Below are 26,324 nucleotides of genomic sequence, written 5' to 3'. Positions count from 1 at the left end.
GGGATTACAAAATTTGCGTCATGACGTTGCTGGCGGGAGTCGTGACGTGACGTTTCCTTGTTTTCAACGCAGCGCGGGAGATTCAGGAGAAGAGGACCGAGTGTGTCCACCCAAGAAACGTGTAAGTTGATTTCTAACGAAATACTCTGTTCACAGCTCAGTGTAAAACTGCCTCCAGTGGTTTAGTGTCTGATGCCGTGAACACCGTGGAGTTTGTACGAGTGTGGTCGGCTATATTTAGCTCTATTGTTAGCGTTAGCTCAACTCTGCTGTTAGCTCTCCATGGGTTAATAAGGCAGCAGTGGTGGAGGAGCAGGTGTAGACTGTGTTACTTGATAGAAGAAGAGGTTTTCACGTGTTTTCTCCTCTCTTCAGTCTGGTGCTTTGTCAAAATGCCATGTGAAAGGAAGCCGATGCGCTACGGCCACTCTGAAGGACACACCGAGGTGTGCTTTGATGACACTGGGAGGTGAGTCTGAAAACAAAAAAGTGTCTCCCTTTGAGCACTGACTTTGACAGCTAATGTACAAGTAAAGCTGTGATCTGATTGCGTTTAAGACTCAGATTTTACCTATGATCGGCCCACAGCCTGTGAAAGTATTGCTTTACAAACATGTCCTTTAAATTATTAGTGTAGCCCGCAGGTTAGTCAGACCAGACCAGGCAAGTACATATGAACTTGAGCGCATCAGTCTCACAGTGACATCAATGACAACACAAGTCTTTCAATGGGCTGAAACTGAGTAAAATGTGATTCATTTAAATTCTATGCCACGTTAAACTGAAGTCGTTCACAGTCCTGATTTTGGTTTCTGGTAGACTTAATAATTTAAACAGATCATTTCATCAATCTTATGCTGCACAAAGTTTCTGTAAACTAGCCTGATCAAATTGTCCACAGGTTCATTGTAACCTGTGGAAATGATGGAGATGTTCGGATCTGGGAGAGTCTGGATGATGATGATCCAAAGTTTATCACTGTCGGGGAGAAGGCTTACTCTCTGGCACTGAAGGTTGGATTTTCTCTGACTTTTCTACAGATGTCATCATTATTCGGTGACACTCTGCATCATACAAGTGATGTTTGGACCAATGTGTTCTCTGCTCCACAGAATGGCAAGCTGGTAACGGCGAGCTCCAACAACACCGTGCAGATCCACACATTTCCTGACGGCGATCCAGACGGCATCTTGACCCGCTTCACCACCAATGCCACACACGTCGCCTTCAACAGCATTGGCTCGAGAGTTGCAGCTGGGTCCAGGTACTTGATAGTTGGCTAGCTTGTGCTGAACTGAAATGATATAAATGAAAACGGGATAAAAGTAATACCTTAGATATTTGAAGGAGCATTAATTAAGGTTAAAAGATAACTAACTTTGCTGGCTCATTGCCAGATACAGATATGGGCTGGATGGTGTGTAAGGAATGAAAGGATGCCACATCATCAGTCCATTCATTCATTCCAGCTCAGATGGTACTTCGTGGTTTGTATGGCCCCTGCATATTACATGTAATAATAATGTATACTTTATTGACCCCCGTGGGGAAATTTCTCTCTACATTTAACCCATTCACTCAGTGAAGCAGTGGGCTGCCATTGGGCACCCGGGGAGCAGTGTGTAGGGACGGTACCTTGCTCAGGGGTACCTCAAGGTAGCCGTTCAGGGGAATCGAACCCCTGACCTTCCAATCACGGGGCCAACACTTTACCTATTGAGCTATCCCTGTCCCCCACCCGCCTTTTTTTTTCTCTCATAATAATGTGTACTTTAATGTGTGCCTGACAATGTAGGGTCCTGCTCCTAATGAGACAATAATGGGGGAGGGGATTTTCTCCCTGATCTGGACCAGGGCATCACTGAGCTCTGGAGGGCAGTCAGTAATATCAGTTCCTTCGTGCTCCAGGAGCTGCCTGCTTACTATCGCCACATGAGGCATTTTCAGAGATGACTGAATCCCATGTTCCCTCGTCAAAGGAACAATCCAGATCTTTTCTCCCAAATACTTTTAAGACTTCTACATGTGTTGTTTTGCCTTTGTAAGTAAGGGTGGAAGTAGAGATTTTTCTCCTGAGACAACTTTATTATATCTTTCAGACAGTCTCTAATTTGTAAATATCACCAGAAATGGCCGGGTCCTTCCAAGTTAAACTTTACTGTCAGATCATTAAAAGACATGAGTGTGTTATATTCATATAAATCACTTATTAATCTTATGCCTTTTTTGTGCCACTGTGGCCAATAAATTGCTTGTTTACCTATTTTTATTTTGGGGTTGTGCCACAGGGGTGCATATTTTTGAAAGCATGGGGACAGACTGCAGCTCTTGTGAACCTCTTGCCACACCATTTTTGAAAACTTTAAAATAGGGTTATCTGCTCTATTCCCTTTATTGTACGGTTTTTGAGCCAACACCTCAATGGGGGTAAATGGAAAGGCCAGTTCACGTTCCATTAGAACCCAGTCCAGGTCCGAATTTGTTGCTGCCCAGTGTTTACACAGCTTGGACATTTCAAATGAGATGAGGCCTCCCGGTGCTCAACGGGAGGAATCCAGGATGCGCAGCAGTCATGGTTTTGTTGCCTAGCCTGTAGAGAATTGTGCATCCCTCCATGGATATGCCACTGATCCACCACCAAATCGGTCATGCTGAATAATGTACAACTTTTCTCTACGGCTTCTCCAGACCTTTTCACACGTACCTGCTCTTGTCTGTTAATTCTGGTATTCAATGGCTAATGTAAGTCAGGCTCCATGGTGAGTACAGAGTGAGCACAGGGCCCAGTCGGGGACCTAGGATCCTCAAGCCACCCTCCAGAAACTGTCCTGTCCAGCTCTCCTAGATTAACTGTCCCAGCACTGGAGTCTCCTTGAGACTGTGCTGGGAGACACAGCAAACATTCTGGCAATGGCATGTATTGATGTGCTGGAAGAGTTGGACTACCTCTGACCTCACACCTGACATGACCTGATGTCCGGTGCAAACCTTCAGAATTAATTGAGTTACAGCTGACCAGACACACTCATGTGTTGCTTCTGTGATATTTTCCACCAATGATGCTGAAAGATGAACAAATGTCACTTCTGCTTTGCTAAACCATGCACGTCCACGTCTGCCTCAATTTCTCCCGTGGCACCTGGTGAGGCAGTCGTGCGTAACGGGATGCCCCCCCCCCCCCCCCCCCCCCCCAGGTGTGTGTGTGCGTGTTTATGGCTACAGCACAAGGTGATCCCATTAGGTTCATTATTGTTCCTTCAGTGCAGAATCAGCTCCACACAGCTGTGATGTTTCCAGCTCGCAGGCGGATTGGTTTCTGATTAGTCCAGATTGGAGATAAACGTGTGTTTGCTGCCAGAAATGATTTGCCCTAAACAGGTTTATGACAGTAATAAAAGCACAGAGCAAGGTGCCGTATTGATGCTGCTATTTTCACCCTGGTAATTTCAGTAGTGGGATTGATTGTTCAGATTCAGGCATCTGTGGCTGTTAGGGCAGATTCGGCATCTACCTTCTGGTAGACGGTGAAGGAAATCTGTGATGTTTTGCTCCTCTTGTTCATTGATTTGACAATTTGCACTTGTGTTAGGTCACAGCTGATGGACCCTTCCTCTCAACTATGCCGCTGCTCACTGGCAGGCAGTCGGTGACGTGTGAACACAGCTTACCTTTCTCCTTTTTCCACAGTGACTTCATGGTTAAGGTGGTGGAGGTGTCAGACAGCAGTCAACAGAAAACACTCAGGGGTCACGAGGCACCTGTCCTCAGCGTCACCTTTGACCCCAAAGATGACTTCTTGGTGAGTGAACCTTGTGTCTGAAAGCAGAAATTCAACACAGAGGCTGAAGTGAGTATTTGTGTTGAGTTACAAATGGGACAATATCTTCATTTCATTGCAACTTAATATGAACCCACACCCCATTGTTCCTCATCATATTACTGTGGTTGCTTCCATTTAGAGTTTTCATTTAAATGTATAAATACAAAAGAGAACCACACAGTGTTTTAAAAAAAAAAAAAAAAAAAAAAAGGAGAGAAGAGAATTTATAACCTGAGAACACCTGTCGTACATCACATCACTGTCGCCTTTGTCTTTCAGGCCTCTGCTAGCTGTGATGGCTCTGTGGTGGTGTGGAATATTGAGGAGCAGGTACATCAGCATTTCAGCACTTTTCAATTAGAAAAATGCACATAATTCTGATTTTCTACATGATTTTTATCTTCTTTCTCAGACTCAGGTGATCAGTTGGCCTCTGCTGCAGAAGTCAAATGACGTCACTAACGCCAAGTCTCTGTGTCGTTTGGCCTGGCAGCCCGGGATGGGAAAGGTTGGTGACACGTCTCTTTGCTGCCTTGAATGAGAGCGAGAAAGACGTCAGTCCTAAAATAACAAAACATTTGCATTTGTCAGTTTTTAGCTGTTCCTGTTGAAACCAAGGTACACCTGTACGAGCGAGGCTCCTGGGACCACGTGAGCACTCTGTCCGATGATCTGCTCGCACAGGTGAGGTCCAGTATTGTCGACGTGGTGCACATTTTACACCTGACTATCAGTATAAGCAGTATTTGTTGTAACTGTGTACATGGCCTCACAATCCTGTCTAGGACATCAATATGCTGATCTATTTGTATGCTAATGCTAAGTAGTACAGCAATATTTAGCACTGCTTTTGGCATCATGACCAAAGACTGTATGTTAAAGAAGGAAGCAGCATCTGGGACATCACATTTTTGGTTGGACTGGGATGTTTCTTCTATATTAAAAATGAATACATTTAGTTTGAAGGGTGGACTGTTAAGTTATCAGCTAGCACTACCAAGCTTGAGATGCAAGTTAAATTCGTACACTGCAGGGTGAAACACGCAGACATGCATTACTTATTTAATGTTGAGGACCAGGCTAATAAAATAGTAGAACTGGACTTGCCACCTGGATGGCCTTTACTACACAGCAGGATAATTGCAAAAGGCACAGACAGTGCAAACACAGGTTTTAAAATAAAGTTCTGGGTTTAGAAAGAAAGTATTCACTACAGAAATACAAAGTAAAATTTTAATGGTCTGTTTGATACAATGGGAGAATCACTGTGTGAAACCACTCTGTGATTAGATAAGATAAAAGGCTAGATACGATTATTTTTTTGAAGAAGGTTTAGCTTGAGACTGCTTAAGTACTATATGGACAAAGTACTAACTGTGTATAGGTGCAGCTCAGCCATTGAAGTCCACACCATGAAGCTCTCACCACAGGAGGAGGTTTGAACTCTGCAGTTACTGAGTCAGCAGAGCGCTGGAGGCTTTTACACCCTGTGCACCTCAGCACTTGGTGACCCCGCTCTGTAATTTGACATGTTCCTAAACCCTTCCACTTTGCAACAATATCATTTACAATAGATCCTGAAATATCTGGGAGGGAAGAAGTTTAATTAACTGCATTGTTGCCATGATGGCTTCCTGTTGCAGCACCTCACCCTTTAGCAGGACTCATTCTATTTACTCTTCAAAACTTTGTGAAAGGAGTCTGATACGAGTTTATGAGTCACTTCTTCCCCTTGTATGAATTTTTAATTGATTAATTCTATGTTTATGAGAACATATCAGTTCGTTGGAAGATGTAATTACAAATAAAGAGATATTTTTGAGTACAATGTTCTTTTATGTTTTAAATAACCTTAAAAAAAATACTGACTATACCTTTTAGCAGGTGTGGCCGGGTACTTTTGTTCCTAGTGTATATATATTATTCACTTCTTAGTTTGACCTTAAAGAAGAATTGAATGGTAGTTTTATTTCATTAAAGGTTTATTTAATTTATTTTAAACCCCTTTGTGGGAGTTTTTACTGTTTGTTTGTTTGTTTGTTTGTTTGTTTGTTTTATTATTAAAACCAGTGAGTGAGTTATTTAGATATTAAATAGCCGAAACAACTCAATCATTATTTTTCTTTTTTCTTAAATTTGATTTCCCCTCCTTAATTTTTGCAGCCCATTAACGTGGTGTCTTGGTCTCCTTGCGAGCGTTTCCTGGCAGCTGGCTGCGTGGGGGGTTTACTTACAGTGTGGGACGTGAACAGCAAGCTGTGTGTGGAAAGGTAGGAAACAAAGCTGTGCAGACGCTGAGTGAATTTAAAAGCATATATATGACGGGTAAAGGGTAAACCAGTTTAGGGGACTGATGCTGATGAAATTGTTTACCTTGGTTCCCAGTGCTTGAGGGCTAAAGATAACCGAGACTTAAAGGCTGGTGTCATCATTAAAGGAATAGTTTATTATGTGTTTTTCCCCTCCCCCAGTATTTGTATTAAACAAATCGTGTGTTCTTTCTTGGGCTTGTGTCTCTTTATATAGTTTATGCACAGATGATGTCAATCTTCTTGTAGTCTCTGCCAAAAGCAACATTGAACAGTAGATGTTGCTCACCACTAAAGTTTAAGCTTTCTGCTCTCTGCTGTAGGCAGAAACACGAGAAAGGCTTCACAGTGTGCAGTTTGGCCTGGCATCCATCAGGCAGCCATATTGCCTACACGGACACTGAGGGCTGCCTGGGCCTGCTGGACGGACTCGGCACCTCCACAGCTGATAACAATAGGACCAAGGTACTGCTCAAGTAACCTTTTTTTGTACCCCCTCTGTACATCCCTGTACCATGAAGTAAGATTTTGAGACTCATCCAGCTCTGCAGGTTATCTTTCTTCATTAGATTAGCTGGGATAGATCTCTGCCGTAATAAAAGGAAATCTAACTACAGACAAGTCACTTGTAAAACATAAATTTACAGGTCAAAGCTTTAAAATCAGGAAGTTATCACTACTTTTTTTTTCTTTTCTTTTTTTTATCTTTCTTTTTTGTCCCGTTTGGATCTTTAGCCATCAGAATTGTTGTCTTACGACCAAGAAAGATGCCAAGCGGATTTATTTTACCAAGAAAGCTGTAGTCCGCGTCTGTGAACACCCGAGTGTACACCTGTGTGCACACCTGTGTGGATCAGCATGCTTGTATTCCAAAGGTTTCTCCATGTAACGATCTGCTAGGGAGTGTGGGGAGCCACAGCCCCGTCCCCCAGGGCATGAAGCAGGTATGGAGGAGATCCAGGCCCCAGACATCCAGAGGCCCCAGAGTTTTTTAATGCCTTTTAGTGCTATTGCATATTCTTTGTTCAGGAACAACAGCGTCCATAGATTGTTAAGTTACCAGATTGCATTTATAACCAGTTGAGCGTTGTTTGCGGTTAGTTCATAACACAACTGTAAACACGCCCAGCTTCAAAGTCTCCCTTTTTTTCTTTTGTTCAGTTAAATTCAAGCTGCTTAAATCTGTCATGGACTTTCAGCAGGTCGCTGCAAAAAATCCTGCAAAAGACTATGATGACCTGTTTGATGATGACGATGACAGACTGATGGATGAAGGACTGAGTGACACAAAGTCTCCAGCTAAGAAAGCCGTTGGCTGGGACGATGACGATGACGATTTCCTGGTGCCTGCGACTGGGCGGGTGAAGAACAGAGGAGCGTTCCTGGACGACGAGAACTCACTAGGTGGGTGAAGATGGGGTCATTGAGGGGGCGAATACAGATGGAAGATAAAAGCGAGGTGATCTGGCCATCACAAACTCCTGCTGTACCTAACTATTATTTTCATCATTTATTGTTCTCGAGCAATAGTTTTGGTCCTTAAAATGTCAGAAATAATTGAAAGTGTATTACAAAACACAGGAAACGCAACGTTCAAAGATCGAGATTAGGAAATTAGAAATTCTTGCGAAGGGAAGGCTAAAAGTTTTTCTGTGTGCAGAAAAAAACAGATTCGACTTTGTGAAAGAAGCAAAAAAAAAAAAATCTTAACTAAAGAGCTCAATTGCAAAAGTTCAACATCAAAACAAGTGTTTAGAGTTTTTATTTGAATTTTGATCAGAAAGTCTGTAGCATGAACTTGGATTTCAGGCTCAAGAGGCACAGTTACAACTGTTTGCATGAATTTCCACCACCTGCAGTCAATGTTTAACCTGTTAATTATCGTTATGTTTGTCATCATTATAAGCAAAGCAAATGTTTCCTAAAGTCAGCACTATCTAGTGGAGAAGGCAGTGAAGTTTGTCTTTGTGCAGGTTAGCCTATTGCTGTCTTTAACTGGTAATGTTAATCTATGGGGAAAAAAAATAATTAGGTGATTAAAGTTACAAGGTGTTCAGATTTTAGAAGAAGTGAAACTGTGATCATCGCAGCATGTCTCAGCATACATCGCACATGAATGGAGACATCACCTGAAATTACTCCATTTATTTTTTTGTTTTTTTCATTCAGACACAGGATCACTGAAGCTTGGTCAGGACAAATTGGGGGACGACGACAATGACGCAGGCAGTTCTGTGGCGCCTGCAGCAGCCCCAGTGGTGCCCCTGCGTCCTGTCTACGAGGGGCCCGTGCCAACTCCTCCCCAGAAAGCCTTCCAGCCAGGCTCCACCCCTGCACATCTCACACACCGCTTCATGGTAGGACACACTGAGAGTCATTACACTGTAAATCTGAGTTGCTCGCATGTCATAACAGCAAACTGTGCCTCAGATGTGGAACTCCGTGGGTATAGTGCGAGGCTACAACGACGAGCAGGACAACGCCATCGATGTGGAGTTTCACGACACGGCCGTGCACCACGCCATGCACCTCACCAACTCACTGGGTCACACCGTGGCTGATCTCTCCCAGGAGGCCGTGCTGCTGGCCTGCCCCAGCACAGAAGAGCTCGCTAGGTAAAACTTCCACCTGACCTGCTTCTGGGGATTTATTTATTTATTTCTCCCCTTTCAGTATTTTCCTCCCCTCTCTCTCCAGTAAGCTGCAGTGCCTTCACTTCTCCTCGTGGGACACCAATAAGGAGTGGATGGTCGACCTTCCTAAAGGGGAGGACGTGAGGGCGCTTTGTCTGGGTCAAGGCTGGGCAGCAGTCGCCACCAGCACGCTGATGATCAGGCTCTTCTCCATCGGAGGAGTACAGAGAGAATTGTTCAGCCTGCCAGGGCCTGTGGTCTGCATGGCAGGACATGGAGAGCAGCTGCTCGTCGTCTACCATCGGGGTTAGAGACACACACACTCCTCTGTGATAATCAGCACATTGCATGTGCTTGTATGGTTCAAAAATAAAATTAGGAATTATTTATTTATTCTTAGCTTTGTGATGTAACTGTCGGTGTGTCATTGTTGCATGTCAGTTCCGTTCATTCAGTTTACTTTCCACCACATGGAGTCACCACAGAGTGTAAATGTAAAATGTGCAGCACAAGAGATGAGAGTAAAGGCAACCCCCCACTCTTAAGCTGTGATCTGGAAATTTCCACTCTCTCCAAATATAAGTACTGCAGTTTGCAGTGTTATCTTCCAGCTCTTTACATGTGTCTCGTTTTCCACCACCAGCTACAGGTTTCGATGGAGAACAGGCTCTGGGTGTCCAGCTGCTGCAGTTAAGTCGAAAGAGGAGGCAACTCATCAGTGGCGAACCCCTCCCCCTCTCTCAAAAATCGTACTTGTCTTGGCTCGGCTTCACAGCCCAGGGTCAGTATGTCAAGATATTATAATGTGAAAGAATCTCATGGGAAGCATCATTACTTTGCTGCTGGTGATGATTTGGAACAACCTGTCCTGGAATACATCTCGTGGTCTTTCAGGTACCCCGTGCTATGTGGATTCAGACGGCGTGGTGCGAATGCTGAACCGCTCCCTGGGCAACACATGGACTCCAGTGTGCAACACCAGGGAGACCTGCAAGAGCAAATCAGATCACTACTGGGTGGTTGGAGTGCACGAAAACCCTCAGCAGCTCAGGTGAGCTTTCATCTGCATCACAGCTCATTGATTTAGCAGTTTGAACAGGAAATAAAAAGTGACTGAGTGGTGCATATGAGCCGATACTCGATGCTGGTTAATTATTGCTTCTTAGAGGCTGACATTCCTTCTGTCCTCGTCCTGTTAGGTGTATTCCATGTAAAGGCTCCAGGTATCCTCCCACCCTGCCCAGACCGGCCGTGGCCATCCTACCCTTCAAGCTGCCCCTGTGTCAGACCACAACAGAGAAGGGGCAGATGGAGGTAAATAAACACAAGAATGAGCACCTGGACAATGGGTTATCGAAATAATCCAGTCCTCAGATCTTTTCAGGTGGCTCAGTGGTGTCATGGATCCAGTAACAGCTGAGCCTATCCTCCGCTGTTATTCAGGAGCAGTTCTGGCGTTCGGTCCTTTTCCACGACCACTACAGCTTCCTGTCCTCCAGCGGCTACGAAATAGATGAAGACGCTCAGAATCAGTCCCAGAAGGAGCAGCAGGAGCTGCTCATGAAGATGTTTGCAGTAAGTGTGAATGCTGCAAACACTTGGTGATCGAGACACTCCCAAAGTACAGATTTGTTTAGAGTTGTTGTTTTCTTACAGTTGTCCTGCAAACTGGAGCGAGAGTTTCGCTGTGTGGAGCTGGCAGAGATGATGACCCAGAACGTGGTGACTCTGGCCATACGATACGCATCCCGATCCAGACGCATGGCCCTCGCACAGCGGCTCAGTGAGATTGCTCTGGAGAAATCCAACCAGATGCAGGAAGAAGAGCAAGAGGAGCAGGAAGAGGAGCCTGAATACTCCAGTACGAGACGGAGCTCTGGGTAATGTCAAAAAGCATGCATCACTTTCACTGTTTGTGTAAATTAATCTGGACTGTCTGGCTTTGGCCAAAATAACAAACCTCACCCTTTATGGGTGACTACCCTATAGCACTGTCAGACGACTTCACGTCACCGCTGAGCGCAGCATAGATACCACACAAGGAGTGTGTCATTTCAATAAAATTATCTTTATCAAAGCAGGTCAGCTGATACATGTTCTTCAACGAGATGGTTACTTGGTTAAAAAAGCAATTCACCACAACAACAGTCGCCTCAAGGCGCTTTATATTGTACTGTAGATCGTACATAATTGATACAGAGGAAAAACCCAACAATCATATGACCCCTTATGAGCAAGCACTTTGTACGACAGTGGGAAGGAAAAACTCCCTTTTAGCAGGAAGAAACCTCCGGCAGAACCAGGCTCAGGGAGGGGCGGGGCCATCTGCTGCGACCGGTTGGGGTGAGAGAAGGAAAAAAAGCAGAGCTCTTTTATGATGTGAAACCTTAAACACTTTTTTTTAAATAGGTTATTTATATGTTATTTTTATATGGATGAAGGAAGAACAAATATCAACCATGTAACATTTATTGCAGCATTTTAAGTGTAAAACCTTCATCAGTCTCCTCCAATTTATTTTATAGTTTACAAACAGATTAAAAATAGCAGTATTCGCTCTCTTTTTGCACAGGTATGGCCACACCGACGTCACAGCGGGGGGACGTTACAGCAGAAGACAGAATCAGCAGGAGGAGCAAGAGGATGAGGAGGAAAGAGGAGAAGAGCTCATGGAGGAAGAGGACAGACAGGAGATGGAGCCGGAAGAGGCGACAGAAACAAAAAAACGTCAGTTCCACCTCTTACTTTGCACAAGTTGCCAGTGCTGCTGCTAACATGCTAACACGCCTCCTCCATGTCTGTCAGGTGTGAACCCGTTTGCTAAAGAAGCCGGCTCACCCATCAAGCCGTCTCCGACACCAAGTGAGTAAACGCATATCTGTCAGTCAGCTTAGATGTTCGGTATTATGGTGAGTCACTTTAGCGTGATGTAGGACAAATAACCCAAATAACCCAATGGCCATGTACTGTCCTCCTCATGTTGTACACTTGTGGTGTCTCTGTCAGTGGAGTTTTAGCTGGGTTTGATTTCATTTCAAGTCTTTGTCAGTTGTTGGAAGGTTTTCAGAGTAAGATTAAAGTGGGACAGCCGCTCCCATCACCCAAGCCCATTTTAATATTCAAATATGAAACAAGACCTGTTATTAGGTGTTGAATGAAGAATTTGGTCAGCCAGTTTTATCTGAATCACTTCCCAATGTGTCTCTTGTTTTTCAGTTGGTAAAATGGGACGTGCAAATCCTTTTAAGGTAAGAACTGTGACTTCTTAGATTTTAATTTCGTCAAAATCAAGGATGTGGTCTCATTATAGCCCTTTTCCAATATTACCTACGCGACTCGGTACCAGGTGCTTTTTTTTTACAACATGCTTGGCCGGGGTTCCAGGCGATCTGATGAGGTCTTATGAGACTGCCAACTCCTTTGTTGTGGCATTTGTGGTGCACACAGATGATGTCACAGGACGTTCGGCCGTGTTGCTATAGCGACCCCACACACATTAGATAGCACTCGATTGTAATAGAAAACAAGTCCACTCGCTCAAGCCAATCCAAGTAGGTACTAATGGAAAAAGGCTTTTAGTCATTTTTTGATGTTTAGCCATTAATAAAAGACAACGGACTCTTTTGGTTTTGAATATGAATAAAGACTGTAAGAGGTTTAAAGAGAGAGAAGTGGTTCTTAAGAAGGTTTAGCTTATTCCTCAGATATCACTTTCATCTCTCCTGTCTGTCTGTGGAGCTGCTTTTAAATGCACCGTGTGGAGTCTGAACAGCAGCCTCTGTTGGCCAGCAGGAGCTGACTCGGGTTGCAAAAAGATCTGTACACAACTCTGTAAGAAAGCTACCCCATTGCACACTGACTTCTCTTTCCTTCTCTTTTTAGTGAGATAAACACTAAGGCAGGGTTTAAGTATTGGCTAGCCTTCAAGGCTCAGTTAAGTACAGTATAAAAACTAAAACGATGGGTGAAATCACTTTCCTGCCTCCATCTTTTATATACAGGCTTTCTTCTTAATAAAGTACCTGGTAAGCCACCGGGTGTGGCTCAGTCACCTTGGAGTCAGTGGCAAAGAAGAAGAAGAAACGCACTGTTTTTGTTGTTGCTGTTTTTCATGTGATTTGTTGACTATAAGGAACATATACAATATCTTTAAGATATTTCTTTAAATTTTGTTATTGCTTTGGTGTGTTCAGGTTCCTGGTTCGGGGAAAATGTCAGCTTCATCCGGTCAGCCGCGAGTAACAAACATCCTGGACAACATGACGTCCAGCAAGAAGTCAGCTCAGCTCAGCAGCTCTGGGGGGAAACCCAGCAAAAGTCCCATCCTCAAACCTCTGGCCCCCAAGCCAAAAACCAAGGTACCGTCTCAGAATTTAAAGCTGTAGCATGTCTCCACATAGCTGTGCCGAGGTCTCAAAATGATAGTACCTGGAAAAGATAATGCATCTTTCAAAACAATAAAATGTCCTTTTTTTCCTGTGAAGACTCAGTCTACTCTGCTGCAGATGGCTGCCACAAAGACAGCTAATAAGAAGGTTCAGGAGAATACAGAGCAAGCTGCAAATCTGCAGAAACAACCAGACACCCCGCCTCCAGGACCACCTGCAGATAACTCTGAAAACAAGAGGTAAAAGATTTCAAAGAAAGAAACGGTTAGACCCTTCGAACACTGGGATGTTCAAAAACAGATTCTACATGTAGAGCGTTTTTAAACAGGGCAGTATTTCTCGTTTTCTCTGTGCATTTAGGCCAAAGACAGGCTTCCAGCTTTGGTTGGAGGAGAACAGGAAAAGTATCCTAGCCGACAACCCTGACCTGGAAGAGACCGACGTCATCAAGGAGGCTATGGGACGCTTCAGGACGCTGTCGGCGGAGGAGAGACTGGTATAACACATCGAGGGTTTTAGAGAGGAGGGGGGTTGCTAAAACAGTGATGTCAAAAATTTCGAAAGCTGTCCAGTAGAGCTGGGCGATAGAACGATAACGATATGTATCGCGATATAACTTTTACTCGATAGAGAAATTAAGCTATCGCGATAGACCTCGCCGCTCTTGTCCTCTTAAAAAAAAAAAAAAAAAAAAAAAAAAAAAGGGTCAGCCAATCCAAATCAAGTAGCGCAGAGCCGAACCAATCACAGCCGCAGCGTCACGTCGCGTGACTTGTTACGTACAGCACAAGTGCCACGCCGCACGTGTGTTTGTTTGGGAAGCAGCCAGCGGGTAATGGAGGAAATGAGTGTGCTGACTAGAAAAATCAACCGAGCGTGACCGAAGAGAAAACAGATGATGGTTCCAATGCCGGAGAGATTGTCGAACGGAAGAGCCATAGAAGTTCCGTAGTGTGAAGGTATTTCGGCTATTTCAAGTCTGACAAAAAACAGAGTAGCGTGCACTGTAAATTGTGCCGAAAGCAAGTCTGGAAATACAATAAACTGGTGCATGCGTCACACTGTGCGCCACGTTATTGTTTCGGTGAAATTAATTTCTACAATACTGTTACTGTTAATTCTACTCTCTGCAGTGTTTAAATGCTTACATACACACACATTTTTCTGTCCGTCTACACATACGACTCGGTTCTGCTTCTATGCCGCAGCTTTGTTTACTTTTTCCCACCGAGGCTTCTAGACTTCTGATTGGCCAACATTTCTGCACGGTTAGGAATCTGGCGCCACCTGCTGCTTTGGCATGTTCTTAGCAGCGTTTTCCTTCATTTCTGCCTTTACGTGTGGACGGGATTATTTTTTAAAACGAAAACGGAAAATCTCCGTTTTCAAAAATACCCGTGTACGTGTGGACGTAGCCTCAGTCTCTGACTGGAAGCGCTAATTCGTCATTCGGCTTTTGTCAGACTAAAGTAACTGTTAAAACTGTTTGAAAAGCTAAGCTATACAACAAGGAGAGATTGAGAATTTCCTTTTAGTTCTCAGTTTATTTGATATTGACAAAAGTTAGTCAGTTTTGTCTGTTCTTCTGTAAAACAAACTAAGATTTATTTTTAGAATTAATATTTTGTTTCTAAGTGGATTTGACAATTTAGTCTGTTTCGTTTGTTCTATTTTGAAACTTAAACGCTTTAGCGGCTGCCTTTTGTGTAGTTTGCAATATTTGCCTTTATTTATCTGAAAAAGTCTCATGTTCCTTAAGTACATCTACCCTGTTGAACTTATTATGGGAAATAAATATTTAAATAAAAATAAGCTGCTGATTATTTCACATTTTACTTGTGAGCAACGGCACATTTAAATCTTACAAATATAGTTATTTGGCTCATATCGTGATAGATATCGTTATCGCCTGAAATGAAAAAAACATATCGTGATATGAAAAAATCTCATATCGCCCAGCTCTATGTAGCAGATGTGAAATGGTCGACTGCGTTGTGACAACAGACACGGACTGGCTGGAAACAGGGTTTATTCCTATAAAACAGAGTGCAGCAGCAAAATCAGTGTCACACAGCGGCAGCAGGCTTCTCCTCACCCAGTGTGGAGTCCGTACAGCTCTGGCTAGGAAACCCCACACCCGCAATGTGGCCGCAGGTGGCGTTACACTGATTAATGTCCCACTTCAACAATAACACACGGAACCTTAGTTCCACAAAAATAAAGTTCACACAATAAAAAAGTATAACCTATGTACAATACAGTTTTGAGAATGTTCACAATTCATACATTATATCTCAGCTACATACTCCCCCCTGAACTTCTCAAAACCCGTTAGGTAAGGGTGAGCAACTGAGCGTCACATATAACAATTCGTAACTGTCAGTGATCTGGAAATTCACTACCCGGTGATACGTGCAACAAATATGTTTCCCAACTCATGGGGAAAGTAAACAGAAGAAAGTTGGCCAGACCCCCTAATGTTTACTCGCAAGAGAAAGTGCCTTATACACTATCCTGAACAAACAACACGGTAACAGCTACTATATGATGAATAGTACTCTGAGCTGAAGACAATCTCAAAATAGGTGTTAACATCTGACATGAAAATCACCCAACATATAAAACAAGTAGCCCTCACAGAAACAAGTTCTTGGCAAAGCTGCTCACTACATTGCCTGCTTGTAGGTTTCTTTGCTTCATAGTCTGGATTAACCTATTCACAGGCTTCACTATTCGACCCACTCTCGTCCTGATCTGGCCTGCTGCATTACTTGGGGGTACACCACCATGTTTCACGAGGCTCCCAACCTCGCTGACTGGCTGACTTTCAGAGTAACTGATACTTGGTAGTGTTCCCTCCTCAACTGGGGTAGTGCAAGCCCTGCTGTTGTTGTCATCATCTACTTCAGGGTAAGCAGCTACTTCACTACTGGTACTGTCACTGTCCTGATGCTCCTCATCATCCAACTGCGCACAGACACTGTCTCCAATACTGTCACACTCTTGGGGTCCTCTATGAGCCGGGACACAGTCATCCGTCATCTGAGCCACCCAACGGGCTGTGCGTTCAGTACAATCGTCCTCAGGATCAGCGACAGGGGATTCTCCATCAGATTGACTCTGCTCCTGGCCGAGTTCTGATTCACTGGCAAAAGACATCTCTGGTTCGCCCTCGGACTCTATGGGCAGGAAATTAGCCTGCAAAAGCAAGTTCCTATGGACAACTTTCTCCTGTCCACTCTTGACGTTCCTGATGCGATACGTGTGGCATGTGGGGTTCTTGGAGATCACAGTGTAGATGGTCGACTCCCACCTATCAGCTAACTTCCTACGACCCCGTTCGCCCTTGTTTGCCAAAAGGACACGATCTCCTTCCTCAATGTCAACACCTTTCTGCTTTTTGTTGTACAGGTCTGCTTGACGCTGCTGACTAGCTCCGGTGTTAGTCTGGGCCAATGCGAGTGCTTCTCTGAGGTCATCTCTCATCCTTTTTACATAACTGTCATAGTCTGTTACATCATTGTCCCTTGCAACATTGTGAAACGTGACATCCACTGGTAACCTGGGGATACGCCCGTACATTAGGAAGAACGGTGCGTAACCAGTGGACTCATGAGCGGTGCAGTTGTAGACAAAGGTCAATGTCTGCAACATCTGAGGCCACTTGTGCTTCTCCCTCGGAGGTAGGGCTCTGATCATATTTCCCAAGGTCCTGTTAAACCTTTCGGTGTGACCGTTACCCATAGGGTGGTAAGGTGTCGTTCTTGACTTCTGCACCCCGGCCACTTGCAGCAGCTCTTGGATCAACTCACTCTCAAAATTGGCGCCCTGGTCTGAATGGATCCTTTGAGGGAAGCCATAGACACAGAAATATCTGTCCCACAACTGGCGCGCAACTTGTTTTGCCGTCTGATCTGAGCACTGGAAAGCATGGGCCATCTTGGTGAAATGGTCAGTCACTACTAGAACATCCACACTCTTGCCCCTGTGATCCTCTGCGGACCAGAAGTCTATGCAGACGAGCTCAAGAGGACCGGTAGTTTTAATGCTTTCAAGAGGAGCCCTCCCCTCAGGCTCGAGTGTTTTGCTGACAACACAACGTTTACAGCACTTGACATGCTCGCGAATGTCATGCTCCATGTTGATCCAGAAAAATCTCTGCCTGGCTAGGTACAGAGTTCTGCTTTGGCCCTGATGGCCAGCATCATCATGGACACCTGACAGGACCTGACTGATTAATGTGGATGGGGTCACGTACTGATGGCGCTTTTTGCCAGTGAGCAGGTCTTTGCTCACTCTGTACAGGATACCATCCAACACTTTCAACTTTTCCCACTGTTTCATCGTCTTTTGCGCTCTGTGCGACAGGTGAGCTCTTTCTCTACGTGATGGACGCCGACCACGTACGACGAACGGAATGACTTGAGACAGTGTCACATCTGCTCTCTGCTCCTCCTGTAGCTCCTGGAGCGAGAAGGCAGACAAGGTGTTCTGGCCTAGTGAGGGAAACCGATCTAGCTCTTGAGTCAACCAGGAGATTGCTCTCTGTTTTGAGCCTTGGTCCCACTCAGCGTGGCCTGCGAAGACTGCGGAAACTTCATCATTAGTCAGGGAACAACACCCTAGGCTCTCTGCAGGGGCCAAACACTCAACACTTTGGTGGTTGGCACTGAGCCTGAATGCATCCTGAACCGAGATTTCTTTGACCTGTTGCGACTCCTCTAACAGGGTTGCATAGGGTTCAGTCATGAGTCTCTGACTAACACGGTTGTGAACGAATGGCTGCCTGCTCAGTGCATCTGCAACGACATTTTTACTGCCAGGAATGTACTTGATGCTGAAGTCGTAGGGGGACAGCTTTGACACCCACCTCTGTTCACATGCATCAAGCTTGGGCTTCGTGAGAATATATGTTAGGGGGTTATTGTCTGTCCAGACGGTAAAGCTATGCCCCTTCAACCAGTGGCTGAATTTGTCACAGACAGACCACTTTAGCGCCAGAAACTCAAGGCGATGGGCGGGATAGTTTCTCTGTGCACGGGCGAGGGCCTTGCTGGCAAATGCAACGGGACGTGCTTTACTCTCGCCCTCTTGGACTTGTGACAGCACAGCACCCAAGCCGTCCTGTGAAGCGTCTGTCGACAAGATAAATGGTTTGTTGAAATCAGGGTGAGCAAGCACAACGGAGTCAAGGAGTGCAGCCTTCAAGCGTTCAAACGAGTCAACATGCTCCTTCTTCCAATCACTTGGGCTGAGCCTCCGGAAAGAAGCAGCACCTCGGGCATTTACTTTCTTTCCTTTAGGAGCGGCAGTCAGGGTAAAAAGGGGTCTGGCAATCTTAGAACAGTCCTGTATGAAGTGTTGGTAATACATTACCATACCCAGAAACGACTTTATCTTCTTCTGGGATGGCGTAACCCCGTCCTCCATCATGAGATCAGCCTCTGCGATAGCGGTGATCGCCTTAACCTTGTCAGGATCGGTCGAAACCCCGCCTTCAGTCACAACATGGCCCAGAAATCTCACACTCCTTCGGAGCAGATGACATTTTTTGGGGGCCAGCTTCAGTCCATGGGCACGTAGTCTGCTAAACACAATCTCCAACCTCCTGAGAGCCTCTGCTTCATTGGGTGCATAAACAAGCAGGTCGTCCAGGTAGCACAGCAGGGTTAGGAAATTCTGGTCACCAAATATGCCCATCATGAGACGCATGAAGCTCGCCGGGCTGTTGCACAGGCCTTGGGGGAGTCTGTTAAACTCGTAGAGCCCCATTGGTGTTGTGAAGGCCGTTAGCTTTTTGTCCTCCTCTGCCATCTCAATATTGTAGAAGCCAGAGGTGAGATCCATGGCACTGAAAATTGCGTTACCTCCCAGGGCTGCCAGACAGTCTGACTGGTGGGGCAAGGGATGGGCATCCTTGACTGTGCGTGCGTTCAACCAGCGGTAGTCCACGCATATTCTGAGATCTCCATTCTTCTTCCACACCAGTACCAGTGGGGACGCCCACTCACTGTTGGATTTGCGGATCAGCTCTCGCTCCTCCATCTCTGTGAGCACCTGTCGCAACTTGTGGTACTGCCCTGGAGGGACGCGCCGATAGGGAAGTCTGAACGGCCTGTCGTCAGACAGATGGATGCGATGGACAAAATCCTTTGCCAGTCCACAGTCCAGCTTACCCTTGGAAAAGACATCCTCATACCTGTGGATCAGTTGCAGTACCTGAGCCTTCCAGTGGTCTGAGACTTCACAAGAGTCGAGGTCTAGGTCCTCCAACCCCATCTTCTGCAAGCTGTCACGCAGGCTAGGGCAGGAGGGAGGGCTACTCTGTGCGTCGCTACACACTGTCTGGCTCTGGACCCTAAGGGTCTCACTTGGGTTTTGGTCAGAAGCCACTTCGAGATCTTCAACAGCTACACAAGCGGAAGCATCTGCTACCTTAGCGTTTCGTCTCAATGTGATAGGCTTATCACATGTGTTCAGGATTCGAACAGGGACCCACTTATCGCCACTCATAGAAACCACAGTTCTACAGACAATGACACCTTTTTTATGAGTTTGCGATTTTGGTGGTTCAACCAGAATGGCGCTGCCCTCGGAAAGGGGTGATGACGCTGGCAGTCTGCCCCATACAAGGTGCTCTTGCTTGGGGAGTAGAGTCACTGCCTGAGCTAGTTTGACAGTGCCAATGACATCTGGCATTTTGTCACCCCTCCACCGGTTAATGCCAGACAGCATATTCAGAAACTGCACTATTTCAGGCGCTTCTGCTGATTCGGGTTTGCTCAGGACTTGCCAGAAATGGGGGGACAGCCTGAAGTGTCTGAGGAGGTGTTTGATAACATTTGTCCCTAAAATCAACTGATCTTTCTGACCGGGGACCACTAGGGCAGGCACTCTGAACGTACAATCATACACTTCCATTTTCAACTCGCATATACTCTTGGGTTTAACCTGAACTCCACCACAGCCCACTAGCACAATGTCGGTACGAGTGTCGCTTAATTCCAATGCGACCCCAGCGCTCTTTAACTCTCGCTCCGCCTCTTCGCTCAAGGTACACGCCATGGAACCTGTATCAAGAAGGGCCTGCAAAGAGACTTTGTCATTCACCAATGCATTCGTGTAAAATAGGCTGTCTGCCTCATCAAGTCTTACTATATTCTGGGAAAGTACAACAGTACCAGGTGGGGCACACTTCAGGCTTTCTTTGTATACAGTCTGTATGTCATCACTGGGATTGAGGGTTTCACACTCTTCGCTCACACTGTCCCCTCTCAAGTGCAAGCACCCTAGTTTCCCTGGGGATTATTTTGCTGGGTAATGGGCTCAGCTGCTCTGGGGCAGTCTTTCCTCTGATGCCCAACCTCCAGGCAACCTAGACATCTCCTCTCTCTCATGCAGTGAGTGCGCGTGGAATGTGAGCTATTGCCACAAACCTGGCACGAAGGGAACCTGGCTGAGGCTAGAGGCTGTGGTCTAATTACGGGGTGGACAGGCTGGTTGGAGCGCTCTAACACCCTCTCCAGCATACTGAGCACGCGGTCTAGAGCACTTGGGTCTGAAGCGGCAGCTCCAGCAGCCTTACCCGGGCTGTCCTGGGAACATTTTACTGTACCTACTTGGGCATGGTTCAGTTCAAACTCAGGCGACTCGCTTGTGGTTGTCGCAGTGGCCACGAGGAGGGGATGGGGTCTGGCAGAGCCCAGGCTCTTCTTTTTTGCATGACACTCTCTTTGGTGTTCATCAATGGCTTCCTGAACCTCCATTACTGTCCATTTACTGATGGGCTTACATTTGAAAACACAGGCGAGGCTGGGATCAGGACAATTTCTGATAAACATCATGGCTATCTCTGCCTCCATGTTCTCCATTTTGCCTCCCTGACGCTGTAAATGCTTGTCAGCTGCCTCAGCAGCGATATTAAGCCTCACCCAATAGTCTACTGGGGTCTCTTTTGCAACTGCTTGGGTGGCATAAAAGTCAGCCAGTGGTTGACAGGAGCCAGGACTATCACTAAAATAACGCCTGAGTATGGCATAGATGGTCTCAGGGTTGGTCACTACACCAGAACATGAGTTACTTTTCAAACCCACCTTAACAATGTTTTTAGCTCTGCCGAGGAGGTGGTTTAAGACTTCATCCACCTGCACGGCTCTAGACAACCCTCTCTTCTCTAAGTACACTTCCATCATGTCTATCCACTCATGAACAGAGTACTTATCCGCATCATCACCTCTGTACATAGGTGGGTCTTTGATATCTTGTCGGACCACTAAGTTCACTTTGGAGAGGTCGAGAGTGGTGTCAGGGCTCTTAACTTTGGGGGACTCGGCTGGAGCTGTCTGGTTTGGACCAAGTGGGACTTGACTGGATAGTAGCCGGCTAGCGATTGATTCACCTATCTGGGTTCCCAATTCACCAATGAGCTCACGTAGCTCTTTGTGTGTGCTGTCGTCGCTCAAAGCAGGGGTTGAGGACTGGCGCTCATGAGCTTTATTTCGAATAATGTCATCTGACTCTGCTGGCTCATCACGCAACATTATAGACCTGTCTCTCACTTCATCTGCCCCAGACAGTCTCCAACCTCTCCCAGCGACTGGCGTGAAAAGGTTAAAGGAGTCTTGGCCCCTACCAGCCATGTTGCTTACAGGAGGTTAGCAATAACTACAAAGGGGATCAGAAACAAAAGGAATACAAAAATACCTATCACTCAGAAAAATACAACACAAGTAAACACGGCTCAGTTAGACTCTAACAGGTGTAACTGGGAGAAATGCCTACTAACAGAACACTGGAAATTTTTTGCTGACCCACAGAATAATTTTACTTATATTACAGGTGTCGGAAGTGTTCAGCTCAACCTCAGCGATCGGCAGCGGCTGATCAGATGCATCCGGGTCACGGCACCACTTTTATGTAGCAGATGTGAAATGGTCGACTGCGTTGTGACAACAGACACGGACTGGCTGGAAACAGGGTTTATTCCTATAAAACAGAGTGCAGCAGCAAAATCAGTGTCACACAGCGGCAGCAGGCTTCTCCTCACCCAGTGTGGAGTCCGTACAGCTCTGGCTAGGAAACCCCACACCCGCAATGTGGCCGCAGGTGGCGTTACACTGATTAATGTCCCACTTCAACAATAACACACGGAACCTTAGTTCCACAAAAATAAAGTTCACACAATAAAAAAGTATAACCTATGTACAATACAGTTTTGAGAATGTTCACAATTCATACATTATATCTCAGCTACAGTAGACACTGGACAGTAGACTGTCCAGTGATTGGAGTCTTTGGCAGGTTGATCCTCAACCCCCGGAGCCCCCGTTGACACCCTTGTCTATAATTTCAGTAACCCAACTGAAATTGTAAATGCAGAGAATCCCATTTTCAGCCCTCCGCTTGTAAGGATTCTTTAAAGTTTTATGTGGGTGTGCACAATTTGCAGTTTTCATAAGCTGACTTCAGCTTTTGGCCATATTTCTAGTCCAAGCTGATTCCCATTCAGAAATCAAAGATGGTCACGTGTTCAGCAAATTAGAATTTAGTGTTACTCATAATTTAACCATCTAAATTCTTTTAGCTTTAGTCTAGTTTCAGTTGAGAAAATATCATAAAATTATAGTAAACTCGATCTGAAATTGGTTCAGGTGAATAACATATAAAATGTAAGAGTGTGTTGTGCTGATAGCTGCTCCACACTGTTTACAAAGTGTCTTATTTTCTTTCACATCAAATGAGAAATGTATCCATACGTGTACTCTTCTCTTCCTCCCAAGCTCTGAAATGTTTTTCGCATTTTAATGAGAAGCTGAGAACATGGGAGCTAGTTGTACCGCTTCCCAGCAACAGCTCATCTGAAAACTCACCCATCACTAGTCTAACCAGCATAATTGCTTCGAATAGTCTCATCAGTACCGCTTGAGCTGTCCAACCTGCTGAAGCTTTTTATTTTTAAAAATGACTGCAGGTCTACAGATTTGAATAAAATAGATAAGTAGATTCCTAGATATAAAGAAATGTATTCAAAAGTTTAAAATCACTCGATTAAGTTGTACTGTTATTAGAGTCCTGCAGGGTCACATTAACAAAAAAAAGAAAAGAAATCCAGTGCTTGGTTTTAACCACTTTTCTCTGAAATGCTGTGTCTCAGCTGTGGTCAGTCAATAGGTGAGTGAATGAGGGTGGTTGTGCCACTAATGACACGCCTCGTCCTTTCATCCAGCCGAGTGCTTCTGTGGTACACTGGCCCTGACCCTGCATACATCAAGACTCTCAGCAGAAAGCTGGATGACGAGGAAGTGGGGGTGAGGGGATGCCTGTTGCCTGGGAGCCCAGTCAAGTGTGTTTGGGCACTGAGGGCGCAAAGCATTGATGCATGAGAGACGATCGGCTGGTCAATCAGCAGGAGCATAATTCTGATCCGAATTTTCAGCTGTTCTGAAAGATGAATCCAGAGTGTCGGCTGCACACCCATGATGCACATTCCAGTTTCCACCACATTCAAAAGGTGCTCTGTTAGATTGAGGCCATGCAAGATCATTAGAGTCATTGCCATGTTCAAGAAACCAGTTTAATATGATCTGAGCTTTGCGACATGATAAGTTACGTTGCCAGATGTAGTCATCAGAAAATGATGTAGTCATATTAGAAAAACACTGTGGTTATAAAGGGATGGACATGGCCAGCCACAATGCTCGTGTAGGCTGCGGAGTTTAAATGATTCTCAGTTAATACAAAGCGACCCCCAGAGTGTGCCAAGAAAATATTCCTACAGCAGAACACCACGATTGTAACCAGTCTAAACTGTTTAAATACTGGGTGGGTTATATCCACACTCTCTTGTTCTTCCTGTCAAATTTTGACCCTAGCATGCAGCAGAAATTGAGACTCATTCAGACCAGGCAGTGTTTTTCCAATCCACCAGTCCTCTTTTGGCAGGCATGTGTGAAATTGCACACTTTCTTGTTCTTAGTTGAATATTGTTGGATATTTTCTGTTTTTCACACCATTCTCTTTGAACGCTAGAGATGGTTGTTCAGGAAAACTGCAGATCAGCAGTTTCTGAAGTACTCGGGCCAGCCCGTTTGACACCAACAAACACAGCCGCAACAGTTTGAAAAGATGAGACTAACTGTAGAAAACTTAAAAAAAAAACCCCGCAATATCTTTGTTTCTTGTTTCTACCTCATTGATACTTAAGGGGGGGGGGGGTGTTTTGGTTTTTTGGTTTGTTTTTTTTTTGCTGAGAAGCAACACCTACCGTTCAGGAGAAGACTGAAGCATATCCGGCACAAGTGAGCACCAGTATAGACCGGTAGCTGTAGTGACATCACAGTTGGCACCTGACACAAAAGATGCAGTGACCATAAAGAAACCATTAAGCTCACAGTGTCAACAGTGAGCAAAACTAGCTAACAGTAGCTTAGAAAAGTCCACTTACCACAAATGTCAAAAAACAACCGGCTCCCAACACAACACAGACTGTAGCTGTGGGTTAACATGGTATTTTGTTTGCAACAGGGTTAGCGAGCCCCAAAGCTAAAGTTAGCGGGCTAGCCGCTGACCACATTAGTTAGCGTTTGACCGTATTAGCTAAAATTAGTCAGACAACAAAAAGAAATATTGACCAGTGCCAGAGGAAAATATGGTCAGCATGAACAAGACATCATTTCATACCTGCCAGTTATTTTATTTAAACATTCACATTTTAAAAAAAAAAGAAATTTTCTTTGAAGTTTGAACCAAAGGAGTTGATATGATTTTTATTAACTTGTATAAGTGCATTTCAGCTGTATGTTTACAGAAAAAAGAACCTAGATGATGGCCCTGCAGGCTTAACTTTAGCCTAAAACGGCTCGACCATTGTGTGTGTCTGTGTGTGCGCGAGTGTGTGTTGATAAAATTATTCAGTCCATATTCAATAAAGCAGAAGCTGATTAGTGATATGTCAAAGCTTGTACCATCTACCAGCTCTGTAATGGTGCCATTTGTGTGTGTGTTTGCTTGTGTGAATATGCATGGGTTAATGACAGTGTTTCATTAAGCACTGGAGGTGTAGAGTGTGTGTGCGTGTGTGTTGCTGGCACTGCACACACCAGGCCTGATGATTCATCCTGGCTCCATTACGTCCAGAAAAGCGCTTCCTTTTGTGTCGGCTTAGAGAAAAGGAGGGGGCTCGAGGAGGGAAAGAGCCAGCAGGCCAAAGAGATGCATGCTGTCAATAGTGATTATACGTGACAGGATGCAATTTCAAACTGCACGCCCGAGTGCCCATGTGTGCGTTTCGTCATCATCACGTAGGTTGTTTGGAGCCTGTATAGAAACAACAATACAATTTTTTGTTTTTGTAATGTGCAGTAATTAACATGTGCGGTCCTTGTCTATTCTATCTCCCCCCCCCCCCCCCCCCCCCCTTTTAGTCATGGACAGAAAGAGCTAAAGGCCAGAGCGGAGACGCAGCAGATCTGAAGAAGAGGAAAAGAGCAGAAGGAGGAGAAGGCTTGGAAAGTGAAAATGAAAAGGCCGAAGCTGATGAAAGTAGTGCCAAGAAGAAGAAGTCTTTGGATCCCTCTTCCAAGCTTTCAGTGTTTGCGTTTAACCAAAACTAAACCTCCAGTGGACGGAGATCGCATGTATATCAACAACTGCCCTCAGTGTTGGAGACGGATGAGTGATGTTCAGTAAAAATGTACACTTGGTTCTTTTTTTTTTTTCTTTGTTTGTTTTTTACACTTACTGTATTTTAACAATTTAATAAATGTAAATGTTTGTTAGTTCACATGTTAGTCTGTGATTTAATTTTGTACAGCTTATTAATCAATTCAAATATCAAAAGAGGATTTCTAAGTTTGAGGGCCTACCTTACCTCTGCGTTTGAATATACCGACTTTAGCTCTCTGTGAAGGTGCTCGGCAGTATCCCTTTTGTGACATAACCAGCAACAACCCTGTTAATTTCTTGCTGAGTGACAGCTTAGGCAAACTATTGCTACATTTAAAGCTTCCCTAAGCATTGGGGGTTTATGATGAAATCTAAAGTGGCGTTCTTCTGGGTTTTGTTTTTGTTTTTTTTTTTGCTTTTTCCATGAAGACATGAAAATACTTTCAAGATACAGAGGCTGTACTCTATGCCATCTTACTAACATGTGGTAATTCTAATTAAACAAAATACA

The 26,324-nt window shown here is 45.0% G+C and overlaps 1 protein-coding gene across 2 annotated transcripts; it reads left to right on the top strand.

Annotated features, from left to right (window-relative positions):
• On the top strand, positions 1-25,789 carry wdhd1 (WD repeat and HMG-box DNA binding protein 1). Of its 2 annotated transcripts, none has more exons than XM_085408098.1 (26): positions 1-121; positions 376-469; positions 902-1,013; positions 1,113-1,264; positions 3,688-3,799; positions 4,100-4,150; positions 4,233-4,328; positions 4,412-4,504; positions 5,984-6,090; positions 6,453-6,594; positions 7,332-7,533; positions 8,299-8,486; positions 8,560-8,744; positions 8,827-9,068; positions 9,406-9,543; positions 9,657-9,813; positions 9,962-10,076; positions 10,206-10,337; positions 10,419-10,642; positions 11,335-11,489; positions 11,568-11,624; positions 11,979-12,010; positions 12,956-13,120; positions 13,247-13,389; positions 13,511-13,646; positions 25,573-25,789. In XM_085408098.1, exons 2-26 carry the CDS (start codon positions 393-395, stop codon positions 25,759-25,761), a joined length of 3,402 nt encoding a protein of 1,133 aa, XP_085264224.1. In that variant the 5' UTR covers positions 1-121; positions 376-392; the 3' UTR covers positions 25,762-25,789. The 2 variants fall into 2 exon arrangements, with proteins under 2 accessions (XP_085264224.1, XP_085264223.1); XM_085408097.1 differs by having other exon boundaries at positions 7,329-7,533.
• Positions 25,790-26,324: the final 535 nt, after the last annotated feature.

Source organism: Rhamphochromis longiceps, linkage group LG1 (genome assembly GCF_057381845.1).
Source record: "Rhamphochromis longiceps isolate RC_006_pf linkage group LG1, R_longiceps_female_GT1.1, whole genome shotgun sequence".
In the NCBI taxonomy this organism is placed as follows: domain Eukaryota; kingdom Metazoa; phylum Chordata; class Actinopteri; order Cichliformes; family Cichlidae; genus Rhamphochromis; species Rhamphochromis longiceps.
This window is presented reverse-complemented; position numbering and strand designations above follow the sequence as displayed.